Source organism: Belonocnema kinseyi, chromosome 9 (genome assembly GCF_010883055.1).
Source record: "Belonocnema kinseyi isolate 2016_QV_RU_SX_M_011 chromosome 9, B_treatae_v1, whole genome shotgun sequence".
Classification (NCBI taxonomy): domain Eukaryota; kingdom Metazoa; phylum Arthropoda; class Insecta; order Hymenoptera; family Cynipidae; genus Belonocnema; species Belonocnema kinseyi.
In genome coordinates, this window is record NC_046665.1 from 37,241,831 (window position 1) to 37,255,537 (window position 13,707).

Sequence of the window (13,707 nt, forward strand, 5' to 3'; positions counted from 1 at the left end):
CATTTATCCACTCAAAATATTTGGTGCATTTTGTTTCAATAGAAAAAAAAATTATCCTTAAAAAATGGGGTGGCCCTATAAATATGGGACACACTGTATATAAACTATATATAATATTTCAGCCTGGATTGTCATATTGCGCTTTGTTGCAATATAGAGATTTTGCGATATCAATGGGCGATATCTTTTTCTCCGTGATGGTTGCCCGATAATTATCTACATGGATTTAATTCAAAAATATTTTGTATTGTAAAGAACAGTAGGTATCATTTATGTAAGTTATATGATCGAGTTTCAAAATTAACGTATATAATTCTTAATCCTTGATCCGAAATTCCACGTTACGTACTTTGAATAAAATTGTGTAAAATGTTGTGTAGGAATGTTAATAATGGAAGGGTGTTACCTTGTTTATTTATTTATTTTTTGAACCTTTGTTATTAGGTTTCAATCGAACGATGGAGATACTCATTTACTTAAGGGTCCAAGAACAATTAAATTTGACTTAACGGAACTTCGTCGTATAAGAGTAGACATCCATAGAAATATTCCTGGAATACGTGCTACGAATTGTGAACTTCAACGTGATATTGTTAATCCTGAAGAGATCAAACTGAAGAGACGAGCGGGTAATGTAATTTGTATTTAATTTATATACTTTGAGTATTTTACACATGTATTAACTGTATCAGATTGGATTCTTCCCTACACAGAAGGCAGCTGAAAAAAAAATTATACGGAAAGATTATCATAATCACAATACGTAATTTAAAAAATGTATTCGACGCCTCCACTCAATATGATTCTATCTGCTGACAGCGCCATAAATTAGACTTTTCGTTGAGTAATAACATAGGTAATAAAATTTCATACAGGGCGCTGTCAGCACATAGACTTTTATTGAATGGAGCCGTCGATAAGTTCATTGTATTTATAAATAGCTAATTTTAAATACTCAATTGAATTAATGGAAATAAATTTTTTATTAAGAGAAATCGATAGGTTCCACGAATATTAGGCTATCTTTCCGCTACGGATAAGTATCAGGCTAACTTCATTTAGCTATAATTTTTCAGGAGGAATAAATAAACTACACCCAGAAAGAAGTTTTGTTGAATCAAAGAAAATTTCTGTAGATCAAAGAAATTTCAGTATTGATATACGGTCAAAGAAACATTTGTTTAATTTAAGGAAATTTGTTTGTTAATTTTTTTTATATGGTTTGAAGAAATATTTCGTTAATTTAAACCAAAAATTTATTTCAATTAAAGAAATATTCCGTTCCTTCAAGCCGAATATTCCTTTGAATTGAAGAAATATTTGATTGCTCTAAATAAAAATATTTTTTAAATCAGAGAAATATAATTTTTTATTTGACCTTTCCATTTCTTTAAATGAAATAACTGTTTTGCTTGAAAAAAGAGAAATTAAATACAAGAAAAAAATTTTCGTTTTTCTTCACATGAGAATATTTTTTCAATAATCGGATTCGACAACTCGAGTTTCAAGAAACTTGCATGTTCTATTCGTCCACGTGAGGAAACAAGTTTATTTTAATATTTGTTGTATGTAAATGAATTTGGTTCTTTCCTAATTTACAATTCTTCACGAAAATGTAAGGTAAAAAAATAATTTGTGACGAAATTGTGCACAGAAGTAACAAAAATTTACATTAAAACGAGGTTAGCTCGTGCTATATAAAAGTATCTATTTACATCATAGAAAGCTGCTATGCTTTCTGCAAATCCCTACGATGCAAGGATGTCACGCACTTCTTTATCACACATTTTAGCGATTTCAATTATTACCAAGAGCCGTCCGCCTCCGCGTCTTCGCAAAAATTTAACACGTGTTCCGAAAAACGCGGTAACGTAAAATAATCAAAGTGATTTGTTCTGCGCAACCTCGTGACGCATTGGTAATGTGAATTAATAAAATCTTTTTTTGATTTAAAGAAATAATTTGCTTATTTAAAATTACTAACTTTAAAGAAATTATTTCTTTCATTGTTCCTAGTAACATTTTTCAATCAAAAGAATTTTGTTTTAAATCAAACAAATCATTTAAAGAAAATAATATCCTTAAATTAAAGAAACTACGTGACGCCACTTATTAAAATCAAATAAATGTTCTTTTTATATAAAAATATTTTTTTGCTGAATCAAAAGAACCTAGTAAAAAATGTTTGTTTTTTTAATTGAAGAAGAACTTTTTTCTGGGTGTATTATTATTCTAAACATTTCCTACCAATTCAAAACTCCAGTATTTTATATGATAGTTTGTAATGTAATTTAGGCTCCTATAACTTTAAAAACAAGAATAAATTTTAAAAGATTTGTATTTCTTTTAACATTTCTACGTGTTCACTAAATTTCCTACGAAATGAAGTTAGCCTAATTCTTAACGGTAACGAAATTATAGCCTATTATTCGTAGAATCCATCGAAATAGAGTAAAAGACCATTTTGGAGGATATTTAAATTTATACTATCATGCTTGATAAAAAATTTGAAGATTTATTCGAAATTGAGCTAACTTCGGTTAGAGTTTTTTCTAGAGTATGCCCAGCCAATCTGAACTTTATTTTTTTTTAAATATTAGTGCTTGAGAGTTTTGGATAATAGGTTTTCTTCTTATCTAACGTTGTCTTGTTAAACCATGATAGATGAAGGCGTAAAGTTGATATTTGATCGAGAAGAATTGAAGCACCTAAAAAATGTAACGTCCATAGGAGAAGTAGAAGACCATCAAACTGTAAGAACAGATAGCGAAAGATCAGGTATGCTCATTCTTTTATATTATTTTTTTATTCTACTGTTTTGTGAATTAAGTATAGTAGTTAATTTGTGCTTAAAATTATGTATGCTTTTTTTATAAATTGATACAATTTTATTGAGGATGTACACTACGTACAATCAATCTCAAAAGTTGCCTATCTTTAAAATGATTTATAAAATCGGCAAAAATGGATCTGTTATTAATTTATGTAAATCTTGATGAAGGCTACTAAGCACATTTTAGAAAAAAATAATTAAAATTAAAATTTTTATTTAACAGTATTTATTTAAAGGTTTAGTTTTTCCTTTCACCTTAGGGAATATTTACCATTTTTATTTAATTCTTATGATCAAGGCCTTATTTTATTCTACGAAGGATTCTCTAAATTTCTATTTGGGTTGATTTTATTAGAAAAGATTAATTGAGAAATCATACAGTTATAATTGTTATAAACAATCATAGCTTAAATTTTAATTAACACTACCCAGATAGAATTGTTTTAGAGAATCCTTCAAAGAATAAAATGAGGCCTTGATCATAAGGATTAAATAAAAATCATAATTTCCCTAAAAAGAAAAAAAACTAAACCTTTAAATAACTACTGTATAATGAACAATTTTAACCTGAATTATTTTTTCAGAAGTGTCCTTAGAAGCCTTAATCAAGATTTACAGAAATTAATAATAGATCATATTTTGTCGATTTTATTAATCATTTTAAAGATTGGCAACTTTTGAGATTGATTTTACGTAGAGTACATCCTTAAAATTAAAATTGGTTAAACCTTTCTTTAAATAGCATTATAGTTTTACTTATTTTTTCAATTAAAATTTTGAAACTTCTGTCAAATTCATGTTGCAAATATGTGTTTATTTCTTCTCAGGGGAAAAGATTCATTCATCAAGGAGGTGTTCCAGATCTCTGAGTCCGCCAAGAATTCGTAATAATAGTGCGCAAAAAGTTTTGTTTTCTCACCGTTACAGGTTAGTATTTAAGAAAGCGATTGACTATAGCGGCTGAAACTGTTTTTCTCAAATCTTTATGCATAATTTGTAGCAAAATATTTGTGAATTAATTGCAATATAGACCATTCGTGAACAACTTTCTCAAAGAGGCAAATAATATTTGATATTTTTATAGATTGAAATTTGATATTATTAAGGGGATGAAACCTTTGAAGCTAATACCTTAAAAATGCAGAGTTATCAAATTGGTTTATTTTTTTAAATAAATTAAATTTTTCCTTAGTAAGCATACATGCTCCTTTATGTCTAACAAGGACAAAATTTGTATTTTTACCAGGTTGATAACTTGCACATTTTTTAAACGGACGCAAGAATCCTTACTCCAATTATGACATCAGAGATTTCTAAAAATTCCCATAAAAATATAATACTCTGTTTTGTAAAATTTTTACTCGAGTCAAATTACTCAAAATATTATCTGATGTCAAAATTTGAATTTCAACATAATAGTCAGGTGGAACTTTTCATTTAGCTGATGTCAGTGACTCGGAAAAAAATTGAGGCAAGTCCTTTTATTCTTGCATAATCATCATGTAATGCTATTGTAGTCTTTCATAAAAAGATCCGTCATAGTTATGATTATGCTGGTGTACCGATTTTTGTTATGGAAGAATGAATATATTAAACAGTCGTTAATACTTTTCTTTGCAACGGCATTTACATACTAGAAACTAGAAATTGAGATATACCCGTGTACAAATAGCCTCTTTATGCCTAAACTAAATATTGTCTCTCACGAGGCCGCAGCCAGATTTCCTAGCTGGAAGAATCTAGGCTTTCCCTTTGCTGGCCCTCGACGATGTAATCTCGATGATGATGCCCTCGATGATCGTAATTGTCGTGCGCTACTTGTCTTACATTATTGGTATGAGCATGCTGTATGGATTGAAATTATATGTAAATATTTTTAGATGAAAAATTTTTATCCTTTGAAATAATGAAATAATTACTTTAATTTTACATAATAGCAGAATAATATGAGACTCCGGATTCAATAACCACACATACAATTTTACCGAGCGAAAAGGAAGTCTCCTGGAGGCTTCTAAACAAATTTTCAATTTAAAATTTTTGAAGTATATACGCGGACGTGAAATTTTATTGCGCACCTTTTTTCCACTAGACAAAAAGTTGTAGCTTTAGTAGTTTTCGAAATAAAGCCAAAAAACTGACTTTTTTGAGGAAGTCGATTTTAATCCGTTTTTCACTTTAACTCGTGCTCAGTGCTTCAGTTTTTGAAATTGTTAAATAAAAATTTCAGGGAATGTGCTTTAGGATGTACTTCGATTGACAATGTAATGGGAATTCAAAACCGTTGTATTTAAACATTGTTATTAATTTTTTTCTGATGCTTGGCGCGAAACGAACATTTGTAACTTCCAGCGTTTCGTTTAGCGAGGGAATTTTAGGCAGGCTAATAACTCTCACCACAAAAATGCGGAGAATGGTGTAATGAAGTTTTCTGGAAAGTTTCAGAACAAAATATTTGATATTTTAGGAGTAGTTATGATTTTAGTGAACGTCAGCGCTGGAGTCTTCGAGCGTACTATGTACTCTGAGACTTTCCACTGTGTCACGTTCTCTCGCTAGTTAGTTGTTGCTTAAAATATGATATTATGCAATTTTTTAGTGAATAACAGTTTAACGAAAATAAGTTAACAAAATATTCATGAATTTTATTTAATTTTCAATGTATTTTTCCGTTTTCTTTAGATTTAAAAGTAGGATTCTCTTATGTACACCTAATGTTTACACCTATATTCGGCTTAACCCATAAGCGACCTTAAACATGCATTTTAAAGACAAACCTTTGCACACATGTCTTGCAATTTGGTTAAATCTGTTTCAAAAATAAAACAGATCAGTTAGTCTTTAGCTGATCACTGGATGTTACACATCAGAGTGTTTTTTAGATTAACTCGGGAAACTCATACGTCTCTTAAAATATAGGGAACATTGAATTTGATTCCTAAGTTAATATATGTATAAATATTGAAAGTGATTAATTAAATAAGTAAATGTCATCGAGTTTGCCAGAAACTGCAACTGGAGAAAGAAAAAGAACCAAAAACGAAAAAAAGTGGGCAAGGAATATTAGCAAAGCAAAAAAAAAACAAGGTATTTAGACATACTTCATTTGCATAGATAAAAATTACAATTGCCTTTGCAATTGCAACTCTAGTAACTCTAGATTTGCAAATCTAGCAACTCAAAATGCATGTTCAAGGTCGCTTACGGGTTAAGCCGAATAGAGGTGTAAACATTAGGTGTACATAAGAGAATCCTCATCGACATATAGAAATGGACCGGTAATGCTGTGGAGTGAACGGTAATGGGCTCTAGAGAGAAAAAAAACATATGAGACGTAGACCTATCTCTTTCTAGATAAAGCTGATTGGTTGAGAATATTTTCGTTGGGTGAAGTTTGGCGCAGCACAGGACCGTGGTTTTTGTCGCGAGTGCCCCAATAATGCGACGCTTATCGCATTTTTCAGAATTGATTTATTTATCATTTATTCAATTATAATTTAATGTAAATAAATATAAAAATTGTGGCAGTCTGTGTAGTTTGTGGGCGTTGTCAAGACGTTCATATGGAGATATGTTTTCATACGTAAGTAAAGTTATTGAATATAGTAAAATAAAAAATGTTACAACAAAAACAAAATTTCAAAGTATGAACTTTTGCACCTAAGCAATACAAATAGTTATTTTTTATGTTATAGAAATATTGTTCAAATTTTTGACAGTTTTTAAATTATTTTTGAACTCACACAACGATTATTATTGTAGCATTTTCAATCCAATTTCAAGAAGAACTTAAGGTTACCACGTTTTAAAAATATTCTATCTGAAACAGGCGATTTTAGATGAATGTTCTTTAGAAATCAATTTATTATAGCTACAGATTTCTAATGTATTGTTTATCTTTTTTTTTAATTAACCGTATAGAATATTTAGGCAATACCCGGGGCAACCAATTCACTTGGCAGAGTCATGAAATAGATATAGGCAGGTTCACGTCTCATATATTTTTTCTCTGTCTACAGCTCATTTTAATTGTCCCCAAAGCGTTACCGGTCCATTTCTATATGTCGATGAGAATCCTACATTTAAATCTAAAGAAAACGGAAAAATACATTGAAAATTAAATAAAATTCATGAATATTTTGTTAACTTATTCTCGTTTAACTGTTATTCACTAAAAAATTGCATAATATCATAATTTAAGCAACAACTCACTGGCGAGAGAACGTGACATAGTGGAAAGTCTCAGAGTACATAGTAGGCTCAAAGACTCCAGCGCTGACGTTCATTAAAATCAGAACTACTCCTAAACGATAAAATATTTTGATCTGAAACTTTCCAAAAAACTTCATTACACCTTCCTCCGCATTTTTTGCGGCGAGAGTGATTAGCCTGCTTAAAATTTCCTCGCTAAACGAAACGCTGGAAGTTACGAATGTTCGATTCACGCCGAGCATCAGAAAAAAATTAATAACAATTTTTGAAAACAACGGTTTTGAGTTGAAGTGAACGGCACGAGTTGAAGTGAACGGAACGAGATGAAGTGACACGACTTGACTTTTTCAAAAGTCAGTTTTTTGGCTTTATTTCGAAAACTACAAAAATTACAACTTTTTTCTAGGGGAAAAACGATGCGCAATAAACTTTCACGTCTGGATATTTCCTTTAAAAATTTAAAAAAGGAAAATTTGTTTTGAAGCCTCCAGGGGACTTGCTTTTCGCTCTTTAAAATTTGATGTGTGGTTACTGAATCCGGAGTCTCAATTATATATGCATGCGTCGAAATAAAACAGACAAGCAGAAAAACGCTGGTGTTAAATTTGTTGCAGCTCAAATTTCTTTGGTCTCACAATGAGAATTTTCAGTCTCATATTTATTCCTATGAACGTAGTTACGCATCTGGGCATCAAGGGGAAATTATCATTTTTTGACATGACGTATATTACATGGTTTTCGACATGTATAATACTACGTATATTTCCTTGGTTTTGTACAAATGTATTTTACATTTGATTACGTGACTATATGGGCGGGATTTTCGTATTCTTTACTCTAAGAATACCCAATTGCCTTATAGAAATAACTAATATTGAGCAATTAATTCAGTATTCGTCGTTATTTATCACATTTGAAAGAAGTTATTTTAAAAATAATAATATACGTGTTTATTGTCCTTTGTAATCCGCAACGTTTTCGAGCATGTGGAACACGAGTGTAAGTAATCGTTCGCAATCAAAATTAATATTTTTCCACGGTATCCCCTCCTGAAATGTTTTCCTACACTTGTTCTTAACATTTTTACTCTTAAAATTAAAATCAAACCGATTGAACAGCTTTACAAGAGGCTATGTCAATTAATTTAAACTGTCAAATGCAGTCCCGCCCAGGTAAATAACGTTCGCCGTCTTTGATATGTATTATACATTGTTTTCTACAATTTTCTACGTATATTACGTCGTTTATGTATTATACGTAGAAAACCTCGAGTGACATATCACAACCCATCTCTGACTGTAACCCACCTGAACATCTTTCAAAGCAATTATTCGCTTTGCGATATTAGCATAATTAATTGTTAGTACGTAAACTAATTGAAATAATATTTACCTAATTTTCAACTTTCTTTCAGTTAACAGTGCGTACTAGTCACTTAAAATCAAATTATAACTCTCTAATGCAACTTGCTAATCTTAGGTTAGTCATGGCCGTCAAAATTTAACCCATTAGGAAAAATTTTGGCGACGTCTTTACGACATCTTCACGATATCTTTACGACATCATATGTCCATGTCGTTTCTGTGTCTTTGCGATATCGTAAAGACATCGCCAGATCATACGACTCATTTACTATGTCGTAAAGACACCTTAACGATATGGGCATAGGATGTCGTGAAGTTGTCGTAAAGATGTCGTAACGATATCGCAAAGACGTGGCCAAACTTCGCGCCCATTGGGAAACTAAAGCCGGGATATATAGAAAAAGGCCTGACCGTCTTCATATACAATTAGGTATTTTCAGGTTGGCGTCCAATGGCGGAGTCAAACTGGACGGCAAAACGTAAAACTTCGAATCACCAGATAGTGATATAAATGTTGGCCGAGTAAAGTCGACTTGATGTCTCGTAATGGACGCTGTCGCTCAACTTCCGCGTTCCACGACCTTCCGTTCGTTTTGTTGTGGAATTATAAAAATTTATTTACAAATTGGTTAGTTAGTCCGACCGACACAATCCCAGTGGGCACAAAAGTCCTAAACTTGTCCTATATACGTCTTTCGGCGGACGTCATAAGGACGTCCTGAGGACCTTTTAAAGACATGAAAAGATCCTTAAGGATGTCTTAAAGACGTCAAATCATATGATATACAGGTACATTCTAAAGACGTCTTTAGGACGTCCCGGTGCCCACTGGGATAGTCCAAACCTTTTTTTGTCTTTCAGGTTAGCAAAAAAATTCTATAAAACTAGCAGACTTGAAAAGGAAAATAAATTTTTTCAAGTAATGTCGCTAAAACTTAAGTTTCAGGTGCACTTTAAGAAAAAATCATAATAAAAGAATTGAGAAATGATAACCGGCTTTCTTTTCGATTTTGCGGTTTACGCGACGCAACGCGCCAAATATTTTCTACTGTCCCATGGTGGCGTAAAAGGAAGACCGTCTTTTGTGTAGCCAATCGGTAGCATGCTTTTAAGGAAGATGCGTGTTGCCATTGGTTTTTTAATTTTGTCGCTAACGATTTTTGCAACTTTATGTTGTGATGGGAATGTATTAGATATTTTAACGTTTTGCACTGCACAAAGCAGAAAATAGTTAAAGGTTTCAATATTTATATTCATAATAAATAAAAATAATGAAATAAAAGTAAAAATTTTGTAAACGTAAAAATTATATTAAAGATTTCAATAAACAATTTTCATTTGATTGTGTACAGTTATATAATATATTCGTTGCATAATCCATTGACAAATGAGTAATTCACAATTACTGCTCACTTTGCTGTACACTAGATTCAAAGATTTCATGGGATTGCCCAATATTGTAGGATAATATTTACGATTCTATGGATTGTAGAAAATTCATGATAAAAAACCAAATTATACGATACTCACCATTAAAATACATACCCCAAAAATGTTGCAAGCATTAATGTAAACAATAGATAAACTACAAAGGAATGATTTTTTAAGAGTACTCTTAATCTCATATGAAAGTACACAAATATAGCGATTCTACACAAATAAAATGTATGCAGCAGAAATTTGTGAATTTCCTTGATATCTTTAAAATCTCTTAAAATTGCATTAAATTCGAAATAAAAATCTTTCGTAATCTGTATCTTGATACTTTTGGAAATATTTTTAAATCTACTAAAATCTTTGACACCTGTTAAAATGCATTAAAATTGATAAAACTCTCCATTTAAATTAATTAGAGGTCCTACAAATATTATTCTTGCTTAATCTTCTCTCCTTGAATTGCAAAAATCCGTAGAAATCCCTTAAAATAAAATTAACTTTATTCCACAAAGTAGAAATCACTTGAAGTCCTTGAATATAAAGTCCTCTAGAAAAAATGTTAGAATCCCTATAAATTCTTCGATGTAATAAAATCCTTCAAATTTTGTAAAATTCCTTGAAATACCTTAAAATTGCTTGGAATCTGTTGAATCTCTCAAAATAGCTAGAAATTCAATATTTAATTTATTTTCTAAAGTTCTCTAGAAATCTCCTGAAATGTTTGGAAATCCTATAAGATTCTTTGAAATCCCTTGACATCTTTGAAAAACATATAAATCATCTAAATACCCTTGAAATGTTTCGAAATTCCTTCAAATATGTAAAAATATTTTTAAACTCTTGAAAATAGATGACATTTTTTTCATTAGTTCAAATATCTAGAAATCTCAAAAGATCCTTTTAAAAGTCTTAATATCCGGGTATATCCCTCGAAATTAATGGAAATTCTTTGAAATTTCTTAAAACCTCCTGATATGTTTGGAAAGATTGCAAATCCCGTGAAATTTGCATGAAATCTGACGAAGTTACTTTAAATTAATTCACTTGAAATTAAACTTATTCATCAAAGTTCTCTAAGAGAAAAGTTTGAATCCTTATAAATCCTTCATTATCGTGAAATTTCTTGAAATACCTTAAAATCCCTTAAAATGTTTTAAGTCGTTAAGAATCGCCTAAAATGCATCGAAATTCTCTGGAATTCCTTTAAATTTGGCAATATTTAAAAAAAATAATTTGTTCAATACATAAATCAATAATTATTTTGTACTTTTTATATTGCAATAAATAATGTAATGTCATAAAATAAATAGAGCAAGTTCCAGCAATTAAAAAGTCAATCAGCTTTTTAACAACAATAATTTGAGAGATTTTCGAGAGGAATTCTAGTACAATTATTCCTTACTCTTTCATATACAAGTAATGAAGAAAATATGGTGACTTATGTAGTATTAACCACTCTCTTCTTGATCCTCCAATTCATCCTGTAGAATTTGAAGAAATTCTTCCTAAAATCTCGATCGTCTATGTGCATCTAGTGCATCAGAAGTCATTGGCCTTCTGCGAACTTACGAATATCTTCTTTTATGATACTATTTTCTTTTTCAGTATTTTCTACCTCATCCTCTTCTGATTCAGAATTCGACGATAGTGTAGAAACTTTCCTGAAAAATGTATGATTCACAATTATAGTAATACATTAATATTGCACATTTCGAAATTCTCGAACATAAAATTATTGCACTTGCTTCTTAATAATTTTCACATAAAGCTGAAATCGTTTTAAACAGTGAACAGTAGTGTATAAGAAAATGCGAGTAAACTTATACTTAACAGGTTTTAACAAATCGTCCAGAAATGTCTACATTTCGAATAATTGGAATCTTCGTTGAGTTTTTTTGGCTGGTGCAGCAGAGCCACTTGGTCTGCATGCTCTTTCATTTGCTTTCGCTTCTAAGTATTTTTTTCTCAAATATTTCCATCTGCCTCATATTATTTTGACTGAAGAAATACCTATATGAAAGTAAGGAGTTAAAAATATTGTTTAGAAAATAATTTTTTCTACATATAAGCACATTACTATATCGTAATAAATACTTGTAAACATTTTATTTCATTTTAAAAAACCTGAATATTTATGAAAAATTGTGTCGTGAATAAAATGTTATGTTTTTTAGTGCTATTATTATATATTTTTAAAAGTATAAACTTTGTAGAACAATAATTCACATTCTTCTTTTGTAAAAGAAGAAGCATGTAGGGTCATTGGAAACAACGATCATAGTCCACTTTTATAAATTAGCCACAAAAGCGATTTAAAAGTTTCGATCATTTACCCCGGCACTCGATATCTCCAATGAGCTGAAAGATAAAACTATTATCTATTTTTTTCAAAAAGTGGACTATGATATCAATCAGTACATGAATCACGTCTATAACTATATCTGTAACATGGGCCATTATTATAAAGAATAGAACCTCTTGAATACGAAGTTTGTATTTCGTATCTTTAAGATTATACTTTAAATATATTTTTAATAATTTAAAATTATTTTATCCTGAAACATAAAACATATTGATTGTACGAGAGTATAACTCCTGATATTGAAAATCGAAGCAGGATTCAAGCTTTTTCATTTTGTAAATTATACCAGGAAAAAAATGCGAACATTGATTATTATCCGTTTAAAAGTAGTATTAAATAAAAAGCTATTAGTAATAATAAAATATTTATCCCAATCAATGAATTACTTACCCAAGAAATTAGACATTTCGTTCCATAGGTTGGTTGTCTTTATTAAAGTACGTTGTTTCACTGGTAGGCGATAATTATAAAGATGAGATCTTTGTGATACTGCTGCGATAAGAGATCCATCTAATCGATTATCCCAAACTTGATTGACTTCCTCAGAAACAGGATGTTCAGCAACTATGAAGAACATCAAGTGTAAAACGGTGTAATCATTTATAGCAAACGAATTAAACAAAAAAATAAATAATAAATAATAATAAATCAGAGAATTGAATTATTTGTAACGCTCTACAATAAAAATTGAAGTTACTACTTACCTATAGTGACTACATTAATCTCATCAACGAAAATTCGTTGCGACTCTTCATCATAGTCTTCGAAACATGCCTGCTTCAAAATATTATTTATATTCCGAATGAGGTCACCACGATAACCACATTTCTCTCGTGCCCGCTAATGTATGGAAAAAATAAGTTTATGTAAATAGAAAAAAATTATAAAGGAGAGTAAATAATGAAAATGGTTTTCATTAAAAGAATGTAATTCATAATTTGTCAGGTTTTTCTTAAGCTGTATTTTACGAACAAACTTTCTTAACTTTAATTTAGAAATTCAATATTTCACACATCGTACTAAAACTATTTTAATTCGACTTTAAATTTACATTCCACGTTTATGAAATTACATTCAAACCTAACCTCAAAATTAACTTAGAGTTTTCCTTTTTTTTATGTGGGTTGATAAATTTTGGTTTAGCATACTCTGTTATAATCGTTCGTAAATTATCAAAGGAAAGTTTGCCTTTTTGTTAAATTTTTAGAAATAATACATTTTGGAAATTTTTTTTTCTATCCTGACAAATTACAAAAATACTTTTAAAAAAAGCTCATTGCCTCCACGATTCCTTTCTCTTCCAACATTGTTTGGAAGTTTCCGGTACTTTAAAAAATTGAAATCTCGCAACTTTACATTAAAATTTTCAAAAACCAATTTGTAAATAAATTTATATAATTTGTAGGCTCTGCCTACATGGTAGTTAGGTGGGGAGAGTGGGGAGGTAGACTGAGTGGGGCGAGAAGCGATCGCGTGGAACGAAGCGACGAGTGAGGGAG

The 13,707-nt window shown here is 30.3% G+C and overlaps 1 protein-coding gene across 1 annotated transcript in view; it reads left to right on the forward strand.

Annotated features, from left to right (window-relative positions):
- LOC117180475 overlaps positions 1–13,707 on the forward strand; it is a 91,812-nt gene that overhangs the window by 68,134 nt on the left and 9,971 nt on the right. The window contains exons 15-17 of the mRNA XM_033372974.1: positions 445–629; positions 2,665–2,778; positions 3,661–3,760. Of these exons, the coding sequence (XP_033228865.1) occupies positions 445–629; positions 2,665–2,778; positions 3,661–3,760 (399 nt within the window). The remainder of the gene's footprint in view (positions 1–444; positions 630–2,664; positions 2,779–3,660; positions 3,761–13,707) is intronic.